A 27979-nucleotide genomic window follows, 5' to 3' on the forward strand; every position below is an offset into this window, starting at 1 on the left:
TTTCTGGGCGTGGTAGAATAGATTCAGGGCATAGTGTATAGACAAGGGTATGGTAGGGTGCGAGTACAGTGGGGGTAAACCTAGGCATTGAGTGACGATGAGAGAGGTTGCATCTCTGGAGGCGCCAGTTAAGCTAGGTGCGGTCTCCACATGTGTGGGGGGCTGGGACAAGGGGGCTATCTAAGCCATGTTGAGCAGGACTAGGGGCTCCGCAGTAAAATTAAACAATGAGAGCTGCCCTAAACAACAATATACAAGGCATATTGACATTAGAGAAAGGCATAAAGCAATCACAGGTGTTGATTGGGAGAGCTAAGACAACAACGGGTGAGACAACATGGCGATGAATGGGCAGAGAGGGTCAGTTAGCTACAAGCAGGGCCTGGGTTCGAGGCTGGAGCCAACAGATAAACAAAATGAAGTACCGTGTTGATGAACAGTCCAACAGGCATCAGCTGTGTAGCCGAGTGATCATAGGGTCCAATGAGAAGCAATAGATGAAACAGGGAGGCGCTCGGTAGTCGAACGGCTAGTGGTTACAGTGACCTACTCTGTTACAGTATGTCCTGTAAGTTGGGTTGGTTCTAGAGGAATGTCTGGGTCGTTTCTTGTCCTCCACAGATCAGCTCTGATGCTATTCACTGTTCTCCAATTACACTCCCTGTAATCTGGGCCCCTGTCTGAATGTCCCTGAGCAACAGAGGAGAGAGGTGGAGAGCAGAAGGACATGCATTGTTTACCCCAGTAATCAGGAGAAAGGCCAAAAGGAGACAAGAGAAACCATGCAATAGCTTCCAATGACTGGTATTCTCTGATTGTTAGACACAATGATGGTGGGTTTGAGGGCGGCTTATCAATGCCAAACACAGAGGAAAGAGAAAGAAACGTACTCCATCATCTGATCTGAAATTCATATCATCTTGTCTTCTGTCTGTCTGTTGAAGTGAGGATCCCTCTCTCCTTTCCCTTGGGGCATAGTAAATACATATTCTCCTTCATCTCAACGGTGAACTGTTGGGCTCCCGAGTGGCGCAGTGTTCTAAGACACTGCATCTCAGTGCAAGAGGTGTCACTGCAGTACCTGGTTTGAATCCAGGCTGTATCACATCCGACTGTGATTGGGTGTCCCATAGGGCGGTGCACAATTCGGCCGGGGTAGGCTGTTATTGTAAATAAGAATTTGTTCATAATAAAAAATAATAAATGGAAGAAGCAATCCACAGAGGCCCTAAAATGTATTATGTTAAGTTTCAGTGCATCTATGGCAGGGAGACAGAAACATGAAAGTCCCCAAAAAATGTTTGGTACAGTATGTTTAGATGCAAATTATGTTGAAGAGAATAACCTGGCCTCAGGGCAATTAGTAGGATGTCGGACAGAGTGTGAAACGGCCTTTTCTGGTAATTATGACTGTCTAGATAAAAGCATCACAGTGAGGAACAAGGCTATCCTTATTGTTTGGCCGTTGCACATTTTACAGGCCCTGCACATCCATTAACGGGTGATGGGAAATAGTTGGGGCGAGGCGTGTCGTGGGAATCTACCGTCTTTGAGATGCAAATACCGCTCAGAGCTGAAAGACCCAGAGAAACAGGTGTTCAAGGAAGTGCGTTTATGTGCGTATGCGAGGGTGGTTGGATGATTGGGGGAGTATACGGAGATCACATTACCCTCTATCCAGTCATCTTCTGTTCTGCCATCAGTATCTTTTGCACCAAATGTTTTACTATATTGAACGAGAAACAGACATAACTGATTAGTCCAAGAATATCACATTTTATTCATGTAAAGGCGAGTGGCTTGGTTCATACACAGCTGGTAGATACAAGGAGATGTAGTCTAATAACAAAACTAAAATGGAGAGTGCCTTTACTATCTCTTCATCATCACTCATGGCCATGTGGAACGTTGATAGCTATATTCTTCTGGTTCCTCCTAAGTATAACCTAAAATGAGACCAACATAATGCCTCATTTGTTAGAATTTAGGTTCCAAACATTGACAATTCTTCTTACAGATGAAGTTCCAGCAACAGAGAATCTCCCAAATGTGCTTAATCTATAACTGCTTTCCCATACGTACTGTACGTACCGTATACGTTCCCCAAAAATACATGCACACTTAACGTGGTTGTAGAAATATGACCCAGGATCAAGACCCAGGATCAGTATCACATTTGAGTAGGATTAGACCCATGCTAGGATTTCCTGTTTAACAAAGCTCAATGTACACACCAATATTTAAAGAGCTGAGATACCCTTCTGCACATTCCACCTTCTATTGTGTCAGATTGTTGGTCAAATGTGTCAGAACTCAGGTGGATATAGATTTCCCACTAATATATATATATATATATATATATATTCGTAAAGTGTTCAGACTCCTTGACTTTTTCCACATTTTGTTACGTTTCAGCCTTCTTTTAAAATGGATTAAAATAGTTTCCCCCTCATCAATCTACACACAATAAATACCCCATAATGACAAAGAAAAAGCGATAAAAAAACTTTAAAAAACTTAAATATCACATTTACATAAGTAAGGCCCTTTACTCAGTACTTTGTAGGAGCATCTTTGGCAGCGATTACAGCCTCAAGTCTTCTTGGGTATGGCACTACAAGCGTGGCACACCTGTATTTGGGGAGTTCCTCCCATTCTTCTTTACAGATCCTCTCAAGCTCTGTCAGGTTGGATGGGGAGCGTTGCTGCACAGCTATTTTCAGGTCTCTCCAGAAATGTTCGATCAGGTTCAAGTCCGGGCTCTGGCTGGGCCACTCAAGGACTTTGAGACTTGTCCCAAAGCCACTCTTGGCTGTATGCTTAGGGTCATTGTCCTGTTGGAAGGTGAACCTTCGCCGAGGCTGAGGTCCTGAGCAGGTTTTCATCAAAGATCTCTCTGTACTTTGCTCTGTTCATCTTTCTCTCGATCCTGACTAGTCTCCAAGTCCCTGCTGCTGAAAAACATCTCCACAGCATGACACTGCCACCACCATGCTTCACCGTAGGGATGGTGCCAGGTTTCCTCCAGACGTGACGCTTCAACCGAATGGCTTGGACTTTTCTCTGACATGAACTGTCAACTGTGGGACCTGTATATAGACAGGTGTGTGCCTTTCCAAATTATGTCCAATCAATTTAATTTACCACAGGTAAACTCTAATCAAGTTGTAGAAACATCTCATGGATGATTAATGGAAACAGGATGCACTTGAACTCAAATTCACATCTCATAGCAAAGGGTCTGAATAATTGTGAATAAGGTATGTTTTTTATTTTTAATACATTTGCAAAAAAATTGAAAAACCTGTTTTCGCTTTGTCGTTATGGAGTATTCTGTGTGAACTGATGAGAAGAAAAAAAATCTTAGAATTTTAGAATAAGGCTGTAACGTAACAAAATGTGGAAAAAGGGAAGTGCTCATAATACTTTCCAAATGCACAGTACACTAAACAAAAATCTAAATGTAACTAGTGACAATTAGAAAGATTTTACTGACAGTACATAAGGAAATAAATGTATTCATTAGGCCCTAATCTATTGATTTAACATGACTGTGCAGGGGTGCAGCCATGGGTGGGATTAGGCCCACCCACTTGGCAGCCAGTCCCAGCCAACCATTATTAGCTTTTCCCTACACAGGGGCTTTATTAGATAAAATACCCCCCCCCCCCCCGAGGATCCCGCAGATAAAGCCAGACGTGGAGGTCTTGGGCGGCATGGTTACACATGGTCTGTGGTTGAGGCCAATTGGACATACTGCCATATTCTCCAAAACGACATTGGATGCAGCTTATGGTAGAGAAATGAACATTCAATTCTATGGCAACAGCTCTGGTGGACATTCCTGCAGTCAGCATGCCAATTGTACGCTCCCTCAAAACTTGACAATAGTGGCATTGTGTTGTGTGACAAAACTGCACATTTTAAAAGTGGCCTTTTATTGTCCCCAGCACAAGGTGTACCTGTGTAATGATCATGCGGTTTAATCAACTTCTTAATATGCCACTGTCAGGTGGATGGATTATTTTGGCAAAGGAAAAATGCTCACTAAAAGGGATGTTAGCAAATTTGTGCAAAAAAATTTGAGACATAAGCATTTTGTGCGTATGGAAAATTTCAGAGATTTTTTATTTCAGCTCATGAAACCAACACTTCACATGTTGTGTTTACATTTTTGTTCAGTGTATATACACACACACACACACGGACAATTTTAGAGAAGACAAACAAAATGTTATTGTTCATTCTATTCTTAAAGGGATTGACCAGGGACAAAGTGCTTCATCTTAGACAAATATAAAATCTATAGTATATTACATTTTATACTACGCTATGTGCAAGTGTGAAAATCTACAGCAATTTTTATGTAAATCATCCTTTTACCATACAAAAATGTACAATATTTTTTTTACCCAGTTCTTCCCTTCAGAAACGTCAATTTCAGCAGGTGTAATCTTATCTACAGGAAAATATTTGACCGTGACACACATTTATGTGAAACATAGATGATTGTTTACAAAGAAATTGTGCAGAGTTAATAAACAGCTATACACAAATAGCATATACTTCTCATCAAAATGGCTAGATGAAATCGACATGGCTGAGTATGATAGGAGTGGTCTATCGACTGGCATTCTACCATGTTTCTCCCACTGCATGATCACACACACACACTCTGTTCTCTGGAGCTCAGCAAAGAATCAAAAACACACTCAGGAATAATTCAGACAACATGGCTCTTACAACACATACTATAAGTCAAGCTTTGGTCTAGTGACAGGAATTGTCCAGCAAATGTTAATTTCCTTCATTTAAAACTATGACGATGATATAGAGATGATTGATTTTCCCTCAACCAGTCAATCAAGTTCTTTCATTGGTTAGGGCAGGAAAATGCCCCACAGAGCCCTCTAGTGTTCATCAACATCCACTACAACCAGAGAGAAAGGATGCGCCAATGAGTGAATGACAATAGCATTCATCTTTATACAGTATGTTGGCAACCTATGTGAGTCAAAATATTCTGCTGGGATTACAATTTAATTGACATTCCCTGTGACTGAGAACTAAATCTAACAATGCTGGATCGGTGTGTGTTGGCAATGTAGTGTATATGTATATATTAGGTGGAATACGTAAATAGGCAGTGGTCCAGCCTCCAGATCCAGAACTCTTGGCTAAGCAGACTTCATAGTTATGTCATCTGATATTGACTCAGTCTAAGACTTCTTCAGTGAGAAAATATTGAGATAATGAACTGATATGATTACACAGCCTGCCACTGAGCTCAATCTACCCTCAGCCCAAGTGCATGTATACCCGTATGGCCAACTAAACGAAGGTTAGTGCTGCACTCTCCCAACTGATTGAATTGTCATCTCGCATATGTGTGAGGAAAAACAACTACTACTTGGTCTATGCCAGAAGCTTCCAATTGTTTTAGTGTTTTGCTATGGATGCAAATGGCTATAATGGAAAGGGTCAGTCAAGAGGTGTGGGACCTGATCGTCAGGGCAGAGGTGGGGATGGGTCAGAGGGTAAAGGTATACTAGGGATATGGAGTCAGTGAGCAGTAAACAAGTGTTGACATCTACCTGCTACAGGTAGGTGTCATGGCTATCCGTACCCGCTACAGGTAGGTGTCATGGCTATCCGTACCCGCTACAGGTAGGTGTCATGGCTATCCGTACCCGCTACAGGTAGGTGTCATGGCTATCCGTACCCGCTACAGGTAGGTGTCATGGCTATCCGTACCCGCTACAGGTAGGTGTCATGGCTATCCGTACCCGCTACAGGTAGGTGTCATGGCTATCCGTACCCGCTACAGGTAGGTGTCATGGCTATCCGTACCCGCTACAGGTAGGTGTCATGGCTATCCGTACCCGCTACAGGTAGGTGTCATGGCTATCCGTACCCGCTACAGGTAGGTGTCATGGCTATCCGTACCCGCTACAGGTAGGTGTCATGGCTATCCGTACCCGCTACAGGTAGGTGTCATGGCTATCCGTACCCGCTACAGGTAGGTGTCATGGCTATCCGTACCCGCTACAGGTAGGTGTCATGGCTATCCGTACCCGCTACAGGTAGGTGTCATGGCTATCCGTACCCGCTACAGGTAGGTGTCATGGCTATCCGTACCCGCTACAGGTAGGTGTCATGGCTATCCGTACCCGCTACAGGTAGGTGTCATGGCTATCCGTACCCGCTACAGGTAGGTGTCATGGCTATCCGTACCCGCTACAGGTAGGTGTCATGGCTATCCGTACCCGCTACAGGTAGGTGTCATGGCTATCCGTACCCGCTACAGGTAGGTGTCATGGCTATCCGTACCCGCTACAGGTAGGTGTCATGGCTATCCGTACCCGCTACAGGTGGGTGTCATGGCTATCCGTACCCGCTACAGGTAGGTGTCATGGCTATCCGTACCCGCTACAGGTAGGTGTCATACTCTGCGCTGCTCAGGCTCTGATTGGAGCCAAGCAGGGCTGCGTCTTTGAGGAGGGGGGAGGGCTCGCTGGGTTCAAGGTAGGCTGCCACTGGGGTCGGAGAGCTGTTTTTCTTCCCATTCTTCTGCTCTTTGGTATTTTTCCTTTCCTTGTCCTCCCCATTGCTCTTGGTTGCCAGGGGCGACTCAACTATGATGGTGGGGTTCTGTCTCAAGTCTTGGCGACTGGGCGGCTCGGCAGCCATGATGGCCTTGGCGCCGTGCATCCTGGGAAGGGACTTGCAGTGCAACTCACCCCGGGTCTCCTTCCAGCGCCGCACTGATGCCAGGTGCTCCTTCTCAATGTCCCGCTCTGACACCGGCAGCTCTAGAATCTGGGACAGAGCATAAGGAGTAGTGGTTAACCAGTGGTCTGGTCTGGAAATCGTGACTGTAATAGTGTTTTATTAAAGTATCACTAGGTGGCAGCAGGGTATTTTTTTCAGTTTACACCACAACCCTTAGCATGCAATGTGGCCATGACAGTCTCGTCATTCTCAGCTATTCTTAAAGTGACTAAAAAAACATGACACAGAGCATTCTCCAGTAATTGATGTTTCTGTTCTATAAATATGGCTGTGGGTGGTTGTACCTCCCGCACTAGAAACCCCTCCTGCATGTAGCGTGTATCTATGGTCTTTAGCAGCTCCATAGTCTCATACTGGCCCTGACACGTCTTCAGCTTGTCCTGGGAGCCCAACATGCACTTCAACAACACCAGGCCCACCCGGAAGATGATCTTCACTCCTGGACGAACACACACCAGACAGCAGTGGTGTAATGTGCTTAAGTAAAAATATACTTTTATATACTTTACTTTTACTTTTAAAAAACTACTGAAGTAGTTTTAGGGTATCTGTACTTTACAAGTTATATTTATGACAACTTTTACTTCACTACATTCCTGACACTCAAAAAGTACTCGTTACATGCTTTGCAGGACAAGAAAATGGTCTAATTCACATACTTATCAAGAGAACATCCCTGGTCATTCCTACCGCAGACTCACTAAACACATGCTTAGTTTATGGGCATGTGATGAAAGAAATAAAAAAGCTTAAATAAATAAAATTCTCTACTATTATTCTGACATTTCACATTCTTAAAATAAAGTGCTTGATCCTAACTGACCTAAAACAGGGAATTTTTACTAGGATTAAATGTTAGGAATTGTGAAAAACTGAGTAACACTCCTGAGACAGGTGTGTGTGTTCCTTTGTATGTTTCAATGTGTCTATGATGTACCCTACCGTTCAAAAGATTGGGGTCACTGAGAAATGTCCTTTTTTTTAAAAGAAAAGCACATGTTTTGTCCATTAAAACAATACATTGATCAGAAATACAGTTTAGAAATTGTTAATGTTGTAAATGACTAGCTGGAAACGGCAGATGGCAATTTCTCACATGGAATAGCCTTCATTTCTTAGAACAACAATAGACTGACAAGTTTCAGAAGAAAGTTCTTTGTTTCTAGCCATTTTGAGCCTGTAATCTAATATACAAATGCTGATGCTCCAGATACTCAACTAGTCTAAAGAAGGCCAGTTTTATTACTTCTGTAAATCAGAACAGTTTTAAGCTGAGCTAACATAATTGCAAAAGGGTCTTTTAATGATGAATTAGCCTTTTAAAATGATAAACTTGGATTAGCTAACACAATGTGCCATTGGAACACAGGAGTGATGTTTGCTGATAGATATTCCATAAAAAAATCAGCCGTTTCCAGCTACAATAGTCATTTACAACATTAACAATGCCTACACTGTATTTCTGATCAATTTGATGTTATTTTAAGATGGACAAAAAAAAAAAAAAAGTGTTTTTCTTTCAAAAACAAGGACATTTCTAAGTGACCCCAAACTTTTGAACGGTAGGGTATGTAATGATGACATGCAGCGTGTGTATGTTTGTGTCTGTCAAAAGAGCATGCCTCTCAGAGTGCGCTCATGTAGACATCATTTAATGTGTGGAATGTCTCTCTCACCCTCACAGAGGAACATGTCCCAGACGCGCAGCACGGAGACCCAGGGCAGGGTTCTGGAGAAGGCACACATGAACCACTCCGTCATGTACAGGATGGGGTCCAGCTTGTGCTTCTTCAGGTGGCGGTGAGCCAGAGGAGACACCCGCTTCAGCAGAGTAAACAGGATCTCTCCATCCAGCTGGATCGCCTCCTACAGGAGCACCCAGGAACAACAGTCAGAAAGGAGAGCAGACTCCTTCCTCTGTTAAATCTAATAGTTGCATTATCTGGACCACATTGTCTGGTCACCCGCTCACTCAGGGTTTTATGTCATTAGCATGTCACGGTCACAGACAACAAGCTACAGGTATGCAATGACAGCAGCCATGCCAGCTAGAGAGCTGGCCCAATAATATGTACTGCAAGCCTGCATTTCAACATGATTGTCACCTAAAATTGTACAGCTTTTCTTCTCCAAGACACGGGTGTTCCTGACGATGATAAACATGCTGAATGAATGTTTCATTTGATTTTAGTGACAGGTAAGTTCTTTGAGTTAACCCAATTAACTGTATCCCATATGCCTGATCTTTAAACCCTAGTAAAAGACCTCACCCTGTCACAGCCAACAGTCAGCAAATTCTCTAAAGCACATGATCTTGGGTCATTGTATTTTTGTGTCAATGTGTTCTTTTAGAGTATAAGTATGAGTGAAGGAGAGAGAATGTGTATGTAGTTTGAAGTAACGTGCATCTTACCAGCCCTGCACTGTAGTATCCGGGAAGGTACTTCTCACAGATCTGGACCAGACCCCAGAATGCATCCTGTCAATAAAGCACAAACTTAAATTAAACATGCAACATTATCAGAAAATATTGTGGTGTGAGTAACAGTATGTGTGTGTCTGTGCAGGCTCACCTCAGCAGGCATGTGCATTAGCAGCACAGCAGCAATGGGAGCCTGGGCCTGGCAGTAACCCTCCTCTGGCCGGTGCAGAGTATAGGCCTTCAGGACACGGTAGAGGTCCTGCTGACTAAATACATACGGTAGTAAGCACAATTCAGTTACTGAAAAATACTGAGACAAAGGCACAAGTAACACCAACAGAAACGATGACAAACAATGTCCCATTCACATTGCTTACCCATGGCCTCCTCTTGCCACAAACATCTCATGGAAGGGGAACTGTCTGTGGAGGTCCCTCTCTATCACATCCACCCACTTAGGGTCTCCTGCCTGGCTGTCCAGCTCCTTAAAAACAAACACAGCTATTTACATGCTACACTATGTGTAAAATTATAAGTGTGTGTGTGTGTGTGAGACAAACTGGTATTAACGGTGGACGGTAGTGAGTAACCTCAAATTTGCCCTTGTGCTGCTCCCTCTTCACCTTTCCTCCAGACAGGTAGAGCCACGCCCGGCCTCTCAGAGAGGGGGGTATGCCCTTCTGACAGCGCAGCTTCATCTGGGGATAGGGAGTTAGTGCTACGGTTACAGCCACTCATTATCATGCACGGTCAGATCAGTTTAAAAATCACAGGAATTCCATCAGTGTAATATATTAAAATATCAAGCAAGGGGGACAGGTTGTTCAAGTATGTTTTCAATGACTTTCCTTCTACAGTTCATGACCTAAGGACTTTTCTCCAGGCTGGTTTGTGTACACTGTGTGTGTAATAATAAATGAGCTGAGTTACACATTGCAAAACAGGTGGGCTGTGGTGACTGGAATGTGACCTGACAGGTACATACTGTAGTATCCAAAGCAGTCAGTCAACAGGAGTAAAAGGGGTGACACATGACAGCTTGCAAGGCTACCTTAACATGCTTCTAGAAAAGACCAACACAGGAATTTGCTGTTATCGTCAGCAATGGGATTTGTGTAGATCAGCCAGTGTTTGACTGACTTACCTTCTTGTGTCTCTTTGCCATCCACTTGTCCCAGTTGTTGAGCATGTCCAGCCATTTGGCCTCCCTCTGCCTCAGCACCTCAGGAGGGATGTTTTCAGCTCTGTGGGAGTCAGGAAGACAGACCGACCCAGGGTCACACTACAGAGACATACATCTGTCTCTCTAAACAAACACTCAGGATTTTATTACTTTAGACATGAAAAGAAAAAAGGTAGTCAAATGGGCAACCAGACTTTTTACATCGACCCCACACCCCTTTGTTTTACACTGCTGCTACTTGCTGTTTATTATCTATGCAGTCACTTTACCCCTACCTACATGTACAAATTAACCCGACTAACCTGTACCCCCACACACTGACACGATACCGGTACTCTCTGTATATTGCCTCGTTACTGTTATGTAATTTTGTTACTTTTTGATTACATTTTTTTACTTTGAGTAAATATTAGCCAACAAAGCAGTTAAAAAAATAAGAGTTAAGGGCTTGTTAGCGTTTCATGGTAAGGTTGTTGGTACCTGTTGTATTCGGCGAATGTGACAAATACAATTTGACTTGATTGTCAACACAGACAGTGAAACAAGAGGTGAGGGAGGGAGGGCCGGGGGCCAAACAGGAAGCGCCATCCATCACACAGGAAGTTGTCTTGAAGAAAAACAAAAATACAAGCTGCTTCCTGTTGCTTTTTAAAATCATTCGACCAGAGGAGCACCAAGTCTGGAACCAGCAGGACCCTGAACAGCTTCTACCCCAAGTAGTGATGGGAAGTTCAGCTCTTTTTACCAACCTTGATCTTTTTAGGTTGTTAGATCAAAATAATTAAATCATTCAACTACTGATTTTCAAATAAATGAAATGAATGCCCAGAGCACGCAGGACTGCCTACCAGTGAACAATTAATAAAACACTTGAAAAAGAGTCATGATTCTACAGGCCTCTCATTCACTTGTCCTTCACCATAGAGGCTAATTTGATCTGTCATTTGTAACTGACTTGTAAAAGTGTGCTTTAAACAAATGTTCATTTGTTGACTGTTAGGCATACAAATAAGATAATTTCTTGATACATTTGAGACGAGATCTAGTTGCGGCCGCAACCAGACTAGATTGTGAATGACACGGAATGCATAGCTTGACTGCCGTGAGAGTGAGTCGCTCAATATAGTTTGAACTGCAGCCCCCCAAACGATTCATTACCGAGTTAAAGTTTGTTGAGCAGAGGTTGTGTATGTTTTGGTTCTACAAAGTTGTGTCCATCATAATAATTAATTGCATTCATTTTTGCACCATGCGATCAATTATCAGTTCTAAACATGTATTTTTCTTCTCTATGCTGCCTGCAGCATGATCAAGTTTCCCTAGCGGACATGATAGACAGTTGCTGGTCAGAGCAAGTCTCCAGAGGCGCTGAGCCGGACGACCATGTATTTATCCTGCTGCAGAATTAATTACGGCCAGCTGGTGAAGTGAATGACTTAAATGAATGAGTCACTCAGAAAAAACTAATCTTGACTCGAGTCAGCAAAGAGTCGTTCAAAAAGAACGACTCATCCGTGAACTGCACATCACTACCTCCAAGCCATAAGACTTCTATACAAGACCGCTAAATATCTACCTCCATTTACCCTTTTTTGCACCAACTCTTGATGACTATGCACACACACACTGGACTCTACCCACAAATATACTGTACTTACACCAACACACACAAAAGCTGAGACGATAAACTGAAAAAGATTGACAACGACTATACCGAACACTTATCGTGGGCATTTTGCTGATATCGTTCACTATGATAAGTAGCCTATACTAGAGAAATATGGGTGACTTAATGGGAAAATTGGTAGCTACAAACATTCAAACTAGTAGTTTAAAAGGGTCATAAAAAAAATATAGTTTACATTTAATGTTGTACATGTCTTGTTTTGCACACTTTGTACAAAATAATAAAATGCAGTACTACAGGATATTTCTTAACGTAGCTCTTTATTAGCTAGCTATAACGGGCATGTTCACCTATCGTCAGCCAGGCTCAAACGACCATGACCTAACCATTTGGGTGGTCTTAACCAATCATAGCACAGTATGATATGGCAGTAAAATGCATCCAATTACAATTCCGTATGTTTACACACATGAATGTTACATCCCCCTTCTTTTAAAACAAAATAAAAATGTTTACATATTCTAAGCTTTTCTTTTGAATACATGCTCTGTAGTTTGAACTCAAGGTAAGTGACCATTTATATTGCATACTACACCAACTGAATCAATAATCCAACAGTTACTTTTCAAATAAGGGATTCTCAGCAACTCAGCTTTCACTGTAGAAATAACATCTTAACATTTCAAACAAATACAATACCAAAGCATTTCAAGTGAACTTTCAATAACAAGTTTACAGTCTGGAACTCTTTTAGGGCAGCGATCCGCCTACACCCTTTGACATTTCACAGGTCTAGGACAGCTCTGGACTTGACCTCTCTTCCTGACCTTGTGCGATATGATGCTGAGCATGCTTCTGTGTCAGTCAACAGTTCTTGTGGTGTTGCAGGATTTAGCGAAGTCTGCGGCTCATCAACAGCTCATCGACAGCTGGGCAGGGGATTTGAAGTCGTCAACTGGAGTGTTGCGGTATTCAAGGAGACTGAGGTAGGGGTCCCTGTCTGCTTTTGCTTTGTCCATGAGTCATTTAGCAATCTGCACCGATTTTTCAGCAAGGTCATTACTTTGAGGGTAATGTGGGCTTGTGGTGACATGTGTGAACTCCCATGCTTTTGTGAAGGATTCAAATTAATTTGATTTGTAACAGGGCCCATTGTCAGATATTAAAGTCTCTACAATGCCATGCCTGGCAAAGGCTGCTTTCAGCTTGTGTATCACAGCTGCAGATGTGGTGCTGTGAAGCTTGTCGAGTTCGAAGTATCTGCTGTAGTAGTTCACTGTTACGATGTAGTCCTCGTTGTTCCAGGTGAACAGATCGGTTGCCACGACCTGCCAAGGTCGGTCTGGGATACAGTGAGGTAACATCGTCTCTTTGGTGTTTGAGGGGCGTCGTTCAAGACATATGGCGCATTTACCAACGATGTCCTCTATTTGTTTGCACATTCCGGGCCAAAACAAAATGTCCCGTGCTCTCCGTTTGCACTTTTCCATGCCCATGTGTCCAGCATGGATCTTTGTCAAAATCTCTGGAAGGAATAATGATTTTCTCTCCTTTGAAAATTATTCCGTTGATCTGTGATGGTTCATCACGATGGTTCCAGAATTCTGAGACGCTGTGAGGACATTTTCTCCTCTCCTCAGGCCATCCATCCTGTATAACTTTCCTCAGCTGTGAGAGTTGTGAGTCCTTTTCTGTTTCTGCTTGGATCTCCTTCAGTTGTGTGTCACTAACTGGTAAGTTGCTGTACACAGTGTGCACTTGCATGTCCATGCCTTCACTGAGGCTGCTGTCCTTATTAGGTAAGAAACTTCCTGGAGAGTGTGTCTGTGACAGGGATGTCTTTGCCTGGACGGCGAGTTATTGTGAAGTTGTATTTTTGTAGTTGAAGGATCATTCTCTGTAGCCTTGGCGGGGCTGCGGCTAGTGGTTTCCTCATAATTGACTCAAGAGGCTTCTGGTCGGATTCCACAATGACTTGTCGTCCATATATGTACTGATGGAAACGTTTACATCCAAACAGAATGGCGTAGAGCTCCTTTTCGATTTGAGCGTAGTTGATTTCACAGTCTGTGAGAGATTTCGAAACGTAGCCGATGGGCTTTCCTTCTTGCAGTAGCACTGCACCCAGTCAATACTTCGACGCGTCCACTTGGAGTCTGAGCTCTTTGTCGGGGTCGTAGTAGGCAAGTATTGGTCCTGGTTCTCTCGTGATCAAGTCTTTCACATTCTTGAAAGCAATGCCGTGTTGCTTGTCCCAGAGAAACTCATTGGACCAACCTCAGTTGACCATGCCAAGCACTGTTTCCAGCTCTGCACGGTTCTTTGGTGGCTCCATTTCTTTTACTGCTAAGATCTTCTGTGGATCTGGCTTGATTCCAGGCGCTGTGAGAAGATGTCCGAAGTAGCTGACCTCTGTAGCGCCGACTGTGCTCTTCTCGGGGTTGAGCCGGACTTTTGCAGCATCGCGCTGAGGTTTCGGTCGTGCTCCTCTTTGGTTCGACCATAGACAAGGATGTCGTCCACAATTGCCACAACTCCGTCGAGGCCTTCGAACACTTCGGCGATCTTTCACTGAAACTCGTCTTGGGCTGAGATAATCCCAAAAGGCAGGCAACGGAACTTGTAGCGTCTACACGGTGTGTTGAATGTTGTGAGCTTAGATTACTCTGCTGTGAGCTTGATAGCCCAGTAGCCTGATCTAGCGTCCATGACACTGAAGTAGTGTGCTCCCGCTAGCTTGTGTGTGATGCCATCTAGCGTTGGTAAAGGGGGCATTTGATAGCCTTGTTCAAGTCTCTTGGGTCGAGACACACCCGGAGCTTGCCTGTGCGTGGTTTCGCCACTAAGACTAACGCGTTTACCCAGTCAGTCGGTTCTGTAACCTTGGTGACTATGTCAGACTGCTCCATGCTCTCCAACTCTTTCTTCAGACGGGCACGGAGAACAAGGGGAATCTCTCTCGGTGGGTAGACCACAGGGGTTGCATCTGCGTCAAGGTGGATGGTACATTCTCCTGGGAATAATCCTATTCCTGTAAAAACATCAGCAAACTCCTCCAGTAAATTGTCTGTCTATACTAGTGCTGTCACTGATAAAACTAGCTTGATGGGGTCCATGTCTAAACATGTTTCAAGACCAAGCACTGCAGGTGCTCTAATGTCAACATAAAATTCTAACATCATGCCACTTTCCTTGTATTTGCATTTGAAAGTGCATGTGCCTTTTACTGGGAGCTGTTCACCACCATAACCTAGTCAGTCTGCGCGTGGTGGGCTGTAGCTCACACTCCGATGTCAAGCTGTGGTACTTATTCAGAGGAATAATGTTTACTTGTGCACCAGTGTCTAGTTTGAACTTTAGCTCTGTGCCTTGTGTTCCGATCTCAATGTCAGCAAAGGCTTGCTCTGTCTCTGATATTTGACTTTTCTGTGTCACTGAATCAATAAACAGTTCATTCATTGACTCTTTGATTGACATTAAATCTTCACTCACTGTGTGTACTGTTTTTCCACAGTAAGCTCTGCACACTTTTGCAAAGTGATTCCATTTACCACATTTAGTACACTGTTTGCCTTTAGCTGGGCAATTTCCTTGTTCGCCATGCACTTTGTATCCACATGTTTTGGGGCGTTTTGAGTCCGTGTTGCTCTGTTTTGGAGTTGTCTCTCTCCATTCTAAAACGCGCTCTCTGTTCACCGGAAGTGTGCTTTGATGTCTGCCTGACTGCGTGCACTGCTTGTTCACGTGATGCGCTCGTGCTGCCGCGCGAAATGGTTTTCATCTGAGCCTGTGCTAGCTCGTGAGATCTGGCTATGTCGATAGCTTTGTCCAGCGTTACCTCAGACCCAACATTCAAAAGTTTCTCACTCACGGTGAGTGTATTCCAAATACAATACGGTCCCTGACCATCTCATCCTTGTTTGCATAAGCACAGTCGTTCACAAGCAGACACAGCTCTTTCACAAACTGTTAAAAAGACTCGCTAGCTCCCTGTACTTTCTCATGGAATTTGTACCTAGCGAAAATCGTATTGGTCTTCGGCGCAACATAGGCTTCAAAACGATCTTAGTATGTTTTCAGTACTTTTGATTCAGCCTCGGTAAGTGTACATGTGTAGTAAATTCTCTCCCTTTTTCACTGATCCAGAGGAGGAAGTAGCTGCATTTTTCCTCTCCTCCTCTGTCCTTCAGAGGACCCGTGAACATTAGCTCCACATGCTGTTTGTACTTACGCCATGCATCTGGTAAGTTTGTAGACTCCCAGTCCATTCGAGGTGAAGGAATTCCAGAAAAATCCATCTTTTAAGACCTTTTACTCTGACACCATGTCTTGTTTTGCACACTTTGTACAAAATAATAAAATGCAGTACTACAGGATATTTCTTAACGTAGCTCTTTATTAGCTAGCTATAAATCGGTATGTTCACCTATCGCCAACCAGGATCAAACGACCATGACCTAACCATTTCGGTGGTCTTAACCAATCATAGCACAGTATGATATGGCGGTAAAATGCATCCAATTACAATTCAGTATGTTTACACACATGAATATTACATCCCCCTTCTTTTAAAACAAAATAAAAATATTTACATATTCTAAGCATTTCTTTTGAATACATGCTCTGTAGTTTGAACTCAAGGTAAGTAACCATTTATAGGTGGGGGGGAAATGAACTATATTCTGGTAATCTGACTAATTGAACATATGCGGTGGTACTTAATGAATATGATGTCAGTTCGGTTGTCATCGGAGACATTCTCATCAATGATAAGATGACAAACTCTACAGTGGAAAGTCTACACATCCGAGTTATCGGACTAACATTGAATTGTTGTTCAATTTAAATGTTTGAATATGAAATTATTCGTGATGGGATGAAATGTAGAGAGATTTGGGTTTTCATAAGATTGAGCAGAGCCCTATCAGTGGCCCGCCCCTGTGAAGGGACATGGGCTATAAAACTTTTCAAACACGCCCTCCTCTCCCTTCCTATATAAGCCCTCGACGACAATATAACCTCCTGTTCCAAGGACGTGAGGACGACGGTCCGATGTGAGAATGGTTCAGATAATAACTACAGAACGAAGCCAACATCCGCGTGAGCTTTGGTTGCGAATGGTATGAACTTTGAACTCTTACTCACTACAGAAGTAATACCTCCTAGCCGTTGAGTTAGCGACAGCCGCTGCAAATGAGGGTTAGGAAGGAACAGACAGAGTATCCTGTCTACCACGCAATGACATTACTACAACGTATTCAATTTACCAGCAGAGACATTCTTCAAAAGAACAAAGGACACGGTTGGGCAACACGACCTTCCATCTACCACCAACCTACCGAAGCGCAGCTCAGAGTAAATATTTATAGCATTTTCCTTTTCCAAATGGGCAGTAATTTAGAATGCATAAGAGACTGTATTTACGATAGCACAGCTTCGCCCTTTGTTCCTCAGTCTTCCCGCTCTTTCACTCAAACCCAGCCCCTTTTCTTTTGTGTAACAAGCTGTCATATATTTTCCGCCCTCCAGGGACATTTTCCTTTATGATGTAATTTGTAATCAAGTTATGATTTAATTATGTGTAATTCTGTGTGATTAGTTAGGTATTTAGTGAATAAATAATTAAACCCAATTTTGTATTGCTGGTTCAACTTGTTAGCCAGGGTTTGTGCAGATAACCAAGAATTTACAACTTTCAAGTGAGACTGAATTAAGATGACGATTAATATTGACTGCTATTGATGTAAAATATTACTTGGTCTTTAAGAGTTTATTCGGAAGATAACAGCTCTATAAATATTATTTTGTGGTGCCCGACTCTAGTTACTTACATTTACATGATTAGCTCAATCAGGTAATATTATTTATGGAGAAATTATTTTATAGAATAGCATGTCATATCACTTAATCCGGCATAGCCAAAGTCACAACACTAATCACTTTACCCCTAACTATATGTACATATCTACCTCAATTACCTCCTACCCCTGCACATCTACTCTGTACTGGTACTCCCTGTATATAGCCATGTTATTTTGATTGTTATTCACTGTGTATTTATTCCTTGTGTCTCTATTTTTATATACTTTATCTTTATCTCTGCATTCTTGGAAAAGGACTCTTAAGTAAGAATTTCACTGTTACACCTGTGGTTTACAAAGCATGTGACAAATAAAATTAGATTTGGAATTATACTGTGTCATTGTTCTCATTTTATGTAGCCTCTCCTTTTTCTCAGCGATGAATGAAAATAACTCCCTGTTCACCCACGACTGCATGGCCAGGCACGACTCCAACATCATCATTAAGTTTGCTGATAACAACAGTGGTAGGCCTGATCACCGACAAGACAGCCTTTAGGGAGGAGGTCAGAGACCTGGCCGGGTGGTGCCAGAATAACAACCTATCCCTCAACGTAACCAAGACTAAGGAGATGATTGTGGACTACAGGAAAAGGAGCACCGAGCATGTCCCCATTTTCATCGACGTGGCTGTAGTGGAACAGGTTGAGAGCTTCAAATTCCTTGGTGTCCACATCAACAACAAACTACAATGGTCCAAACACACCAAGACAGTCGTGAAGAGGGCACGACAAAGCCCATTCCCCCTCAGGAAACTAAAAAGATTTGGCATGGGTCCTGAGACCCCTCAAAAGGTTCTACAGCTGCAACATCGAGAGCATCCTGACCGGTTGCATCACTGCCTTGTACGGCAATTGCTCGGCCTCCGGACGCAAGGCACTTCAGAGGGTAGTGCGTACGCCCCAGTACATCACTGGGGCAAAGCTGCCTGCCATCCAGGACCTCTACACCAGGCGGTGTCAGAGGAAGGCCCTAAAAATTGTCAAAGACCCCAGCCACCCCAGTCATAGACTGTTCTCTCTACTACCGCATGGGAAGTGGAACCAGAGTGCCAAGTCTAGGACAAAAAGGCTTCTCAATAGTTTTTACCCCCAAGCCATAAGACTCCTGAACAGGTAACCAAATGGACTATTTGCATTGTGTGCCCCCTCCCCAACCCCTCTTTTACACTGCTGCTATTCTCTGTTTATCTTATATGGAGTCACTAAGTATACATTCATGTACATACCACCTAAATTGGCCCGACCAACCAGTGCTCCCGCACATTGGCTAACCGGGCTATCTGCATTGTGGCCCACCACCCGCCAACCCCTCTTTCTACACTTCTGCTACTCTCTGTTCATCATATATGCATAGTCACTTTAACGATACCTACATGTACATACTACCTCAATAAGCCTGACTAACAGGTGTCTGTATATAGCCTTGCTACTCTTTTTTTCAAATGTCTTTTTACTGTTTTATTTCTTTACACACACACACACACAAAAAAATTCTTTGCACCATTGGTTAGAGCCTGTAAGTAAGCATTTCACTGTAAGGTGTACACCCGTTGTATTCGGTGCACGTGACAAATAAACTTTGATTTGAAATAGGTTTTGTGTTGTAGGCTACATAAGTAAAATAAAACCTAAGGGGAGGCACAGACCTCAGACTTATCAAGCATACAAGGCAATAGAACATACACAGATCTATGAACACACATACCACTATTCTGTCACAGTGGCAGCAACTGTGGTAGCCGTAGCATCATTAGTCAAAGAACAACATGCCCTTCCCCTTCCAATGGAGCAAACCAAAACAGCCAGAAAAGCCTGGTGCAGAATGCACAACAAAAAGACTTAACAATAATAATAAAAAGACAGTTTGGACAGGCTAAAACTAACAAGCTCTTCGCTTAAGAGGCTCTGACAAGTCTGCTTTGTTTAGACTTTTTACATTCATTCTAGGGACTGCCTCGCAGTCATTAGTCTACATCTAACAAAATGGGCCGAACACTTAGGCCTGTCTACATTCTCTTTCAAACTCCAGATCATATGACATGACAGATACTAGGAGATAAAAACCCCAGAGTGAAAGACAAGGGGTCACTCATGCCGTGCAAACAGCAGTGCCTCACAAGCACCTGCTTTACAAGGTAGACAAATACCAGGTAGTACAAAGGGCTGAGTGCAGCACAGACAGACAGTGATTGGCATTAGCCTGGCTGAATTAGTGCAGACTATCAGATTACAGTCATCCCAGGTCGAGGGTGACCTCAGGAAGCTCTAGGTAAACAGGGACAGGTGTAGTCCAAATACTAGCATTTTGAGCAATCGCTCTCAAATACAAAATACCATACACAGTTCAGAGTGCTGGGATGTGGCATCCTTTTTATCACATCTTGACACTCTAGGGGGAGGGGCCTGTCATTGGTGGGGGAGGATCAGCGTCTGATCTCTTCCTACTCCTCAAAGGAAATGAATCCTCAGACAAAACAGTGGAACACTTGCCACAGCCTGTGAAGGACACAGAAAACAGGAAGCTCTGAGAACATTCCCCTAGTTCTGCCCACCACCCACTCCTACTCCTGGTGCTTGTCAACCACTCACAGGGGGCCTAAACACAAGAGAAATGCACATCACAATAGGTTGTATGTAGAGTCAGAAGACGTTTGTTTGGAGCAAGTGGTGACACATCAGGCGGTATTCTGATTTGCAGGGAACCAGCGGCACATGTTGAACTCAGTGGCTAAAAGCCATAGTAGTCTAGAAAATAAAATGTCCGTGTCCGAATACCTATAAATACCCATACTTGTGTTCTAAATAGTAGACTTCTTGGGCATGCAGGAATTTTAATCTGATCCTAAAGTCTTCTTCGACTCAACAACTCAATTATCAGCAGACAAATAATTATCAATAAAAACAGAGACATTGTTAAAAGATTAACGCGGAGGAAAAACACCAGGAAAGGACGGCTTTCCCATAGAATTCATTTAACATTTTGGGACAAAGTAGCGCCCCAATTTACACAAATGACAATACACGTCACTCAATTCAGTGCTTCCTAGTTACATGTATTAAAACGAGGAAAATCTGGAGAGTCCTCTACTGATTACAGATCCATAACTTCAATAAATTGTGACAAAATAATAAAAGCTCATAAGCAATAAGAATGGCAAAAGTATTACCCAGACTTGATACATTTCAAACAGGGCATATTAAAAATAGACAAACAAATACAATAACATTTCACTTTAATACAATATGCTAAAAAACAAGGTATAGATTTATCAATAACGGCTGGTGATGTCGAAAAGGGTTTCGACCCTATTGAATGGCCTTTTCTATTCGAAAAATAGAACATTTTATATACATTTCAAGAATGTAGTATGCTTTAAAGGGTAACTCTTGACCCCAATTTCAGCCTTTACCCAACCCCTTCAAGTCAAATAAAAAATGCATTCAGGTGAGAAGTTGTGGGTGGGGGAGACTGCTCATAAATGTTAAGTTTAGGGGTGGGTAAACAGTTGTACCTGATCCCAACACTTTCTCACTAAATCATACCAGAAGTCCACTGGCACCCTCTGATAAATCAAGTTTGCTCACGATGCACATAATTCAGCTTTGGACAGTAACCGCACATCTATTGCCACTTGTGGTATAAGTTCAAATCCTTGAAAATGTGGACTCGCATGTATTAGGGAATTGTGTTTGGAAAATAAGTGCAATCATCACCGTGAAAATTAAGATTAGTGTCTCAAATCAATCCAACCCACATTTCAGTACACATTAGCTCTTTTTCCAATGGTCAAAGGAACTCAGACTGATCTTGGGCACTGTTAAAAAGATATATATATTTTTAAATACTACCAGGGTTACCCCTCTCGCAGGTATGCCTTCACTTTTCAGAATTAAAAGTGTTTGGGCACGGGATGAATACTGTAAATAATGGGATCAGAACTCACAACCATTGAATTAGTGGACTGCGCCACCAGTCTGGAAAAACATAAAACGAGTCAACATGACCACCACTGTCATCTATTTCTTTTTACGATGGATGTAGCTACCACAGGAGGTTGGTGGCACCTTAATTGGGGAGAACGGGTAATGACTGGAGTGGAATCGGTGGAATCAAATACATCAAAAAGCATGGTTTCCAGGTGTTTGATGCCATTCCATTTGCGCCGTTCCGGACATTATTATGACCCGCCGTTCTTCCCTCAGCAGCCTCACTGGTAGCTACGAATATAAACAATCCTCAGCCTTCAGATGTGCATGAAGCAGTAAGCAAGAACTGTGAATTTGGCCTTTTGAATTTTGCGTCAAGCAAAATATATTGGCACAGTCCACTTACCAAGTCCGTGTGCCAAATAAAGCACACTCACCTGCTTTTATAGAAAGACTTGAGGTGGTACCACCCAGCACATCTAGAAGAGAGTGCATTTCATACTGAAACCATCCCTTGAAGTGGTACCACCCAGCACATCTAGAAGAGAGTGCATTTCATACTGAACCCCTCCCTTGAGGTGGTACCACCCAGCACATCTAGAAGAGAGTGCATTTCATACTGAACCCATCCCTTGAGATGACATAAGTGTTCCTACATTACCATTTCAAATGGTTAAGAGTTGAAGCGCTAGGGGCAAAAAGAGATATATTTTGAAGTTTTAGTAGTAAACCTATCACTTTTGTAATGAACTGTCCAAATGATGCCCAGAATTTGTGTTTCACTATAACTAAGCCTAAAACATGTGGTTTTCTATGTTGTTTCTTTGCATGAAAGTTATTTAAAGGCCCAGTGCAGTCAAATACCATTTTAATGTAAGAAAAATATTTGCAAAGTTAAAAAATATAATAGTAATACAATAAAAGGCTATACACAAGGAGTACAAGTACGAGTCAACGTGCAGGTGTACGAGGTAGTTGAGGTAATACAGTATTGTACATGTAGGTAGGGGTAAAAGTGACATGGCAATCAGGATATATAATAGAGTATCAGCAGTGTAACTGAGGAGTGTGAAAGTGTGTTTATGTGCAAGTCTCTGTGTGTGTGGCATCAATATGCATGTGTGTGAGCGTATGTAGTGTGTGTGTTGGAGTGTCAGATCTAGGATCCAGGTGTTCAGTCTCAGGCTCCTTAGCGTAGTGATGAGCTTGAGGACCCTATGGTGTTGAACACTGAGCTGTAGTCAATGAACAGCATTGTCACATAAGTGTTCCTTTTGTCCAGATGGGAAAAGACAGTGTGGAGTGCAATAGAGATTGTGTCATCTGTAGATCTGTTGGGGCGGTATGCAAATTAGAGTGGGTCTAGGGTTTCTGGGATGGTGTTGATGCGAGTTATGACCAGTCTTTCAAAGCATTTCATGGCTACAGATGTGAGTGCTACAGGGCTTTAGTCAATTAGACAGAATACCTTGGCGTTCTTGGTCACAGGGACTTTGATGGTTTGCTTGAAAGATGTAGGTAACACGCTACTGAGGAAGAGAATTGTCTTTTCACACACGTATTTGACAACAGTTGAAAACCAGATGAACAAGCTTGATTGCGCATTAGATGCCTTCTCAGTGTGGATGAGCATTATGTTCATATTTGTTCCTTACTACATTAGGCTATGTTTTTACTAAACAGTACATTCTAGATAGTACACAGTGGGCAATGTCATTTTAGTAAGTAGTAGGCAAGAAAGATTTCAGTCATCACCACTTAGAATTTTAATAAATCAAAAGCACTTTAAAATAGAGGTCGAGCGAGTATTGTTTTTCAATGCCGAAACCGATTATTGGCGGAAACAAAAAAAGCCGATACCGATTAATTGGCCAATTAATCGGTATTGATTTATATATTACAACAATACTGAAGGAACAATGAACACTTATTTTAACTTAATATAAATCAAATCTAATTAGTCTCAAATAAAATATGCTCAATTTGGTTTAAATAATGCAAAAACACAGTGGAGAAGAAAGTAAAAGAGCAATATGTGCCATGTAAAAAAGCTAAAGTTCCTTGCTCAGAACATATGAAAGCTGGTGGTTCAATATTCCCAGTTAAGAAGTTATGTTGTTGTTATTATGGTGTGTCGACTATTTCTCTCTATACCATTTGTATTTCATATACCTTTGACTAACGGATGTTCTGATAGGCACTTTAGTATTGCCAGCATAATCTCAGGAGTTGATAGGCTTGAAATCATAAACAGCGCTGTAAATCAAGCATTGCTAAGAGCTGCTGGCAAACGCAGTAAAGTTTGAATGAATGCTTACGAGCCTGCTGCTGCCTACCACCGATCAGTCAGACTGCTCTGTCAAATCATAGACTTAATTATAATAAAACACATAAATTGGAGCCTTTGGTCATTAATATGGTCAAATCCGTAAATTATAATTTCGAAAACAAAACGTTTATTCTTTCAATTAAATACAGAACCCTTTCATATTTTATCGAACGGGTGACAACCCTAAGTCTAAATATTGCTGTTACACAACCTTCAATGTCATAATTACGTAAAATTCTGGCAAACTAATTCGCAACGAGCCAGACGGTCCAAACTGTTGTATATACCCTGACTCTGCGTGTGTAACAGTATAGATGTGCTGCCATCCTGTTAGAAGGTAACAGATTATTTTATTTCATTGTGTGCAATGGTGTTTTTTGCCCCCTAGTGGATGTTTCTGGTACTTAGAAAGACTACGCAAACAGGAAGTAGAGAATTTGTTCTGCACGCATAGAAGCAGCTACAAACAACGCTACGGTGCAGGTCTTTCATTGTAGTTATTTCTTGTCACGCTTCAGCCTTGGAAAATATTTGTTTGTAAGTTCAATTCAAGCATTTAGCTAATGATTATAATCTTGTTATTGATAGAGTTGCTTACGTATCAATGTTGGTTGCATTTACTCACAAATTGCAATGCTTTTCATGTATGCCGTTAGCAGTATTACTTTGCTCGTGCGTCATGCAAACGAATTGGAAAATATACAATACTGTAGTTTTGTTACTGTTCCTAGTGTAATATGCTTTGTTATTCTACATAAATGGTTGTACATTATTAGAGTAATGAAAGGAGCCAATTACCATATGAGTAACAATTAGCTATATGGTTTGGCATCATGCCAGATGCATGGTACCTTAGCGCGTGCTTTGTATTTATCCAACTTCAAATGTATAATGTACAGCTACTGTCGGTGTGAATTGAATACTAAAGTATATTATTTTCTGTATTTTGCAGTTTCACAACATAAACGTTTTCAATATTCAATATTCAAGAAAAGTCACGCCTTGGGAGTTTTATTGAAGACTTAGTTGTTAGCTATCTGTCTAGTTTTGCATGGGAACGCAACTCAAGGGCAGAATAATAGACTTTATGTCCGTCCCCTCGCCCCGACCTGGGCGCGAACCAGGGACACTCTGCACACATCAACAGTCACCCTTGAAGCATCATTACCCATCGCTCCACAAAAGCCACAGCCCTTGCAGAGCAAGGGGAACCACTACTTCAAGGTCTCAGAGCGAGTGACGTCACCGATTGAAACGCTACCAGCGCGCACCACCGCTAACTAGCTAGCCATTCCCCATCCGGCTACACGTGCAATGAACGCAAGAGAAGTGACAATTTCCCTAGTTAATATTGCCTGCTAACATGAATTTATTTTAACAAAATATGCAGGCTTAAAAATATATATCTCTGTGTATTGATTTTAAAGAAAGGCATTGATGTTTATGGTTAGGTACATTCGTGCAACGATTGTGCTTTTTTTCGCGAATGAGCTTTTGTTAAATCATCACCCGTTTGGGAAGTAGGCTGTGATTCGATGATAAATTAACAGGCACCACACAACAAGCTAGTTACCTAGTAATATCATCAACCACGTGTAGTTAACTAGTGATTTTGTGAAGATTAATTGTTTTTTAAGATAAGTTTAATGCTAGCTAGCAACTTACCTTGGCTCCTTGCTGAACTCGCATAACAGGTAGTCAGCCTGCCACAGTTCTCGTGGAATGCAATGTAATCGGCGGCTAAAAAATGCCGATTACGGTTGTTATGAAAACTTGAAATTGGCCCTAATTAATCGGCGATTCTGATTAATCGGTCGACCTCTACTTTACAAGGCAGCAGTACCCAGCCGAACATAACACACATTGGTAAACAAAATGAGAAAGGGAAAATGCCATACAACACAAAGGCTGTTAAGTCTCCATGGAAGCAGATTATGTACAATATGTTACAAATTCCAATGTGTTGTGGCTAACGTTAGCTTGGCGGCTAACGCTAACTAGCTCTATGAGCTAGGGGTTAAGGTTAAGATTAGAAGTTGGGTTAAAGGGTTTAGGTTAGGGAAAATCTTAGCTAAAAATGTCAAGGTTAGGGGATGGGTTCGCTAACATGCTAAGTTGTTGCAAAGTAGTAAATTGTTGTTAATTAGCTAAAATGCTAAAGTTGTCCGTGATGAGATTCGAACACGCAACCTTTGGGTTACTAGACGTTCGCGTCAAGTCTTAAATATGTAACCATACCAAAGATAACATAATAAAAACTTACGTTACGTCTAGTCTATGAGACCAAGTAACACTGAGCAAGAGGAAGAAATGTTTATGTTGGCCTCCAGGGATAACAAATAACAGGCTACTGATTAAAATGTGGATTGCATATTAGAAAATAAACAGTAAAGTGGCGTGTGAAGTCAGATGACAAGGGGTCAATCAAGTGACTAATCTGTAAGAAACTTCTTATGACAACGTCTTGACCATTTAGAACAGTCATGTCTGTCATCCACAGACGAACGAGCAAGCGACGTCATTTTTTAATGGAAAATTCTAAATAGATGGGTCATACTTACGATTGTTCTGAATATTGTTGTGCACCCCCAATAAATCCATATTTATCCGTCTGTCTCTCACTGGTATAGACATTTAGTTCCGAGTCCGAGCCGAAGAGGTTGCCTTCTCCATCTGTCAGTGCCAGACTTTCTGTCGTGCCCCGCAAACTTTTGCGGGACTCTGCTGACTTAAGTCCATTGCCTGGTTCTATTTTTGCCATTTAAACCACTAGCTCCCGCTAGCTTACTTCTTCAAATACAATTAGTCAACTAAACCTCCCATTATTTAATTGTAACTTTAGCTAGGTAGCTAGTTTTTGGTTGTCCAACATCTTGTCATAAACTGACCATGGCATCGTCAAAGTTAAATCAGTAACCTTGCTAGGTAGCCTTAATCAAAGCAACTAGCTAGTTATCTCGACTAACTAGTACGCTAATAAACGTTAGCTCGCCAACCAGTTAACGAAAATAAAAACAGAAAGTCAGAATCAATGAATGGCAACTAGATAGCTAGCTGGCTATGTTAGCCAACCGCTAGCACTGCCAGTGAGAAGCATGCCACTAACGTTAGCTGTTTAACAACAACAGCACCGCAAGTCAAAATACAAAAACCGGTATACTTCTAATGACGGTTCAGCCCGATAAAACCATTGAAATCAAATGACAATCAATCTCTCACAGGACTGGCACGTCTAAAGACTTTATGCGCAGACAGAAATGATAACCCAGATATGGCACAGGTCTTCTTCTTCTTCGGTGGGGTTTATCAGCGGTTGGCATCCAACGTGCATTACCGCCACCAACTGCTGGAGTGTGGGCCGAAGACAGGGAGATAATAAATCCTACCTGACAGCCCTGTTGCTTTAAAAAAAGACAACAACATATTTGAGACTATATCTAAGGAAGTTCTACTCAATAAATGCTTTAAACTAATTCCCTGTATCTCCATCTTCCTCATACGAGATCTCATCCTCTCTCTTTCCCGCTGATACTGCCCACACTGTAGCAACACATGCTCCACGGTCTCTGTTTCCTGGCAATAATAACACTTTCCTGTTGGATACTTTCCTATCACATTTAAAATCTTATTCAACCGACTGTGTCCCACCCTTAATCTTGTAAAAATAGTCTCCTCTCTTCTGTACCATCCTGTACTTGAAATAAATGCCTGCCCTTAGTATCTCTACTCCACTGCTCCTGCCATCTCTGCACCATCACTGTCCATATCAGGCTTTTTGCCTCTGCCTTGCTCATTAAAACTACTAAATGCTTGTTTAGCCAGTACATCAACTGCCC

General features: G+C 42.2%; 1 protein-coding gene across 3 annotated transcripts; it reads right to left on the reverse strand.

Annotated features, from left to right (window-relative positions):
• Nucleotides 1-27455, reverse strand: LOC110509912 (TBC1 domain family member 10A). 3 transcript variants are annotated; one of them, XM_036968145.1, is made up of 10 exons: nt 26705-27455; nt 10359-10458; nt 9805-9912; nt 9592-9698; nt 9366-9480; nt 9206-9271; nt 8469-8658; nt 7077-7231; nt 6741-6819; nt 1-1726 (listed from the first exon to the last, which is right to left on the reverse strand). In XM_036968145.1, exons 1-10 carry the CDS (start codon nt 26902-26904, stop codon nt 1674-1676), a joined length of 1173 nt encoding a protein of 390 aa, XP_036824040.1. In that variant the 5' UTR covers nt 26905-27455; the 3' UTR covers nt 1-1673. The 3 variants fall into 3 exon arrangements, with proteins under 3 accessions (XP_036824040.1, XP_021446803.2, XP_021446802.2); XM_021591128.2 differs by lacking the exon at nt 1-1726 and adding an exon at nt 23283-23343 and having other exon boundaries at nt 4098-6819; nt 26705-26837; XM_021591127.2 differs by lacking the exon at nt 1-1726 and having other exon boundaries at nt 4098-6819; nt 26705-27453.
• Between the last annotated feature and the right edge of the window lie 524 nt (nt 27456-27979).

This window comes from Oncorhynchus mykiss, chromosome Y, assembly GCF_013265735.2.
Source record: "Oncorhynchus mykiss isolate Arlee chromosome Y, USDA_OmykA_1.1, whole genome shotgun sequence".
NCBI lineage: Eukaryota > Metazoa > Chordata > Actinopteri > Salmoniformes > Salmonidae > Oncorhynchus > Oncorhynchus mykiss.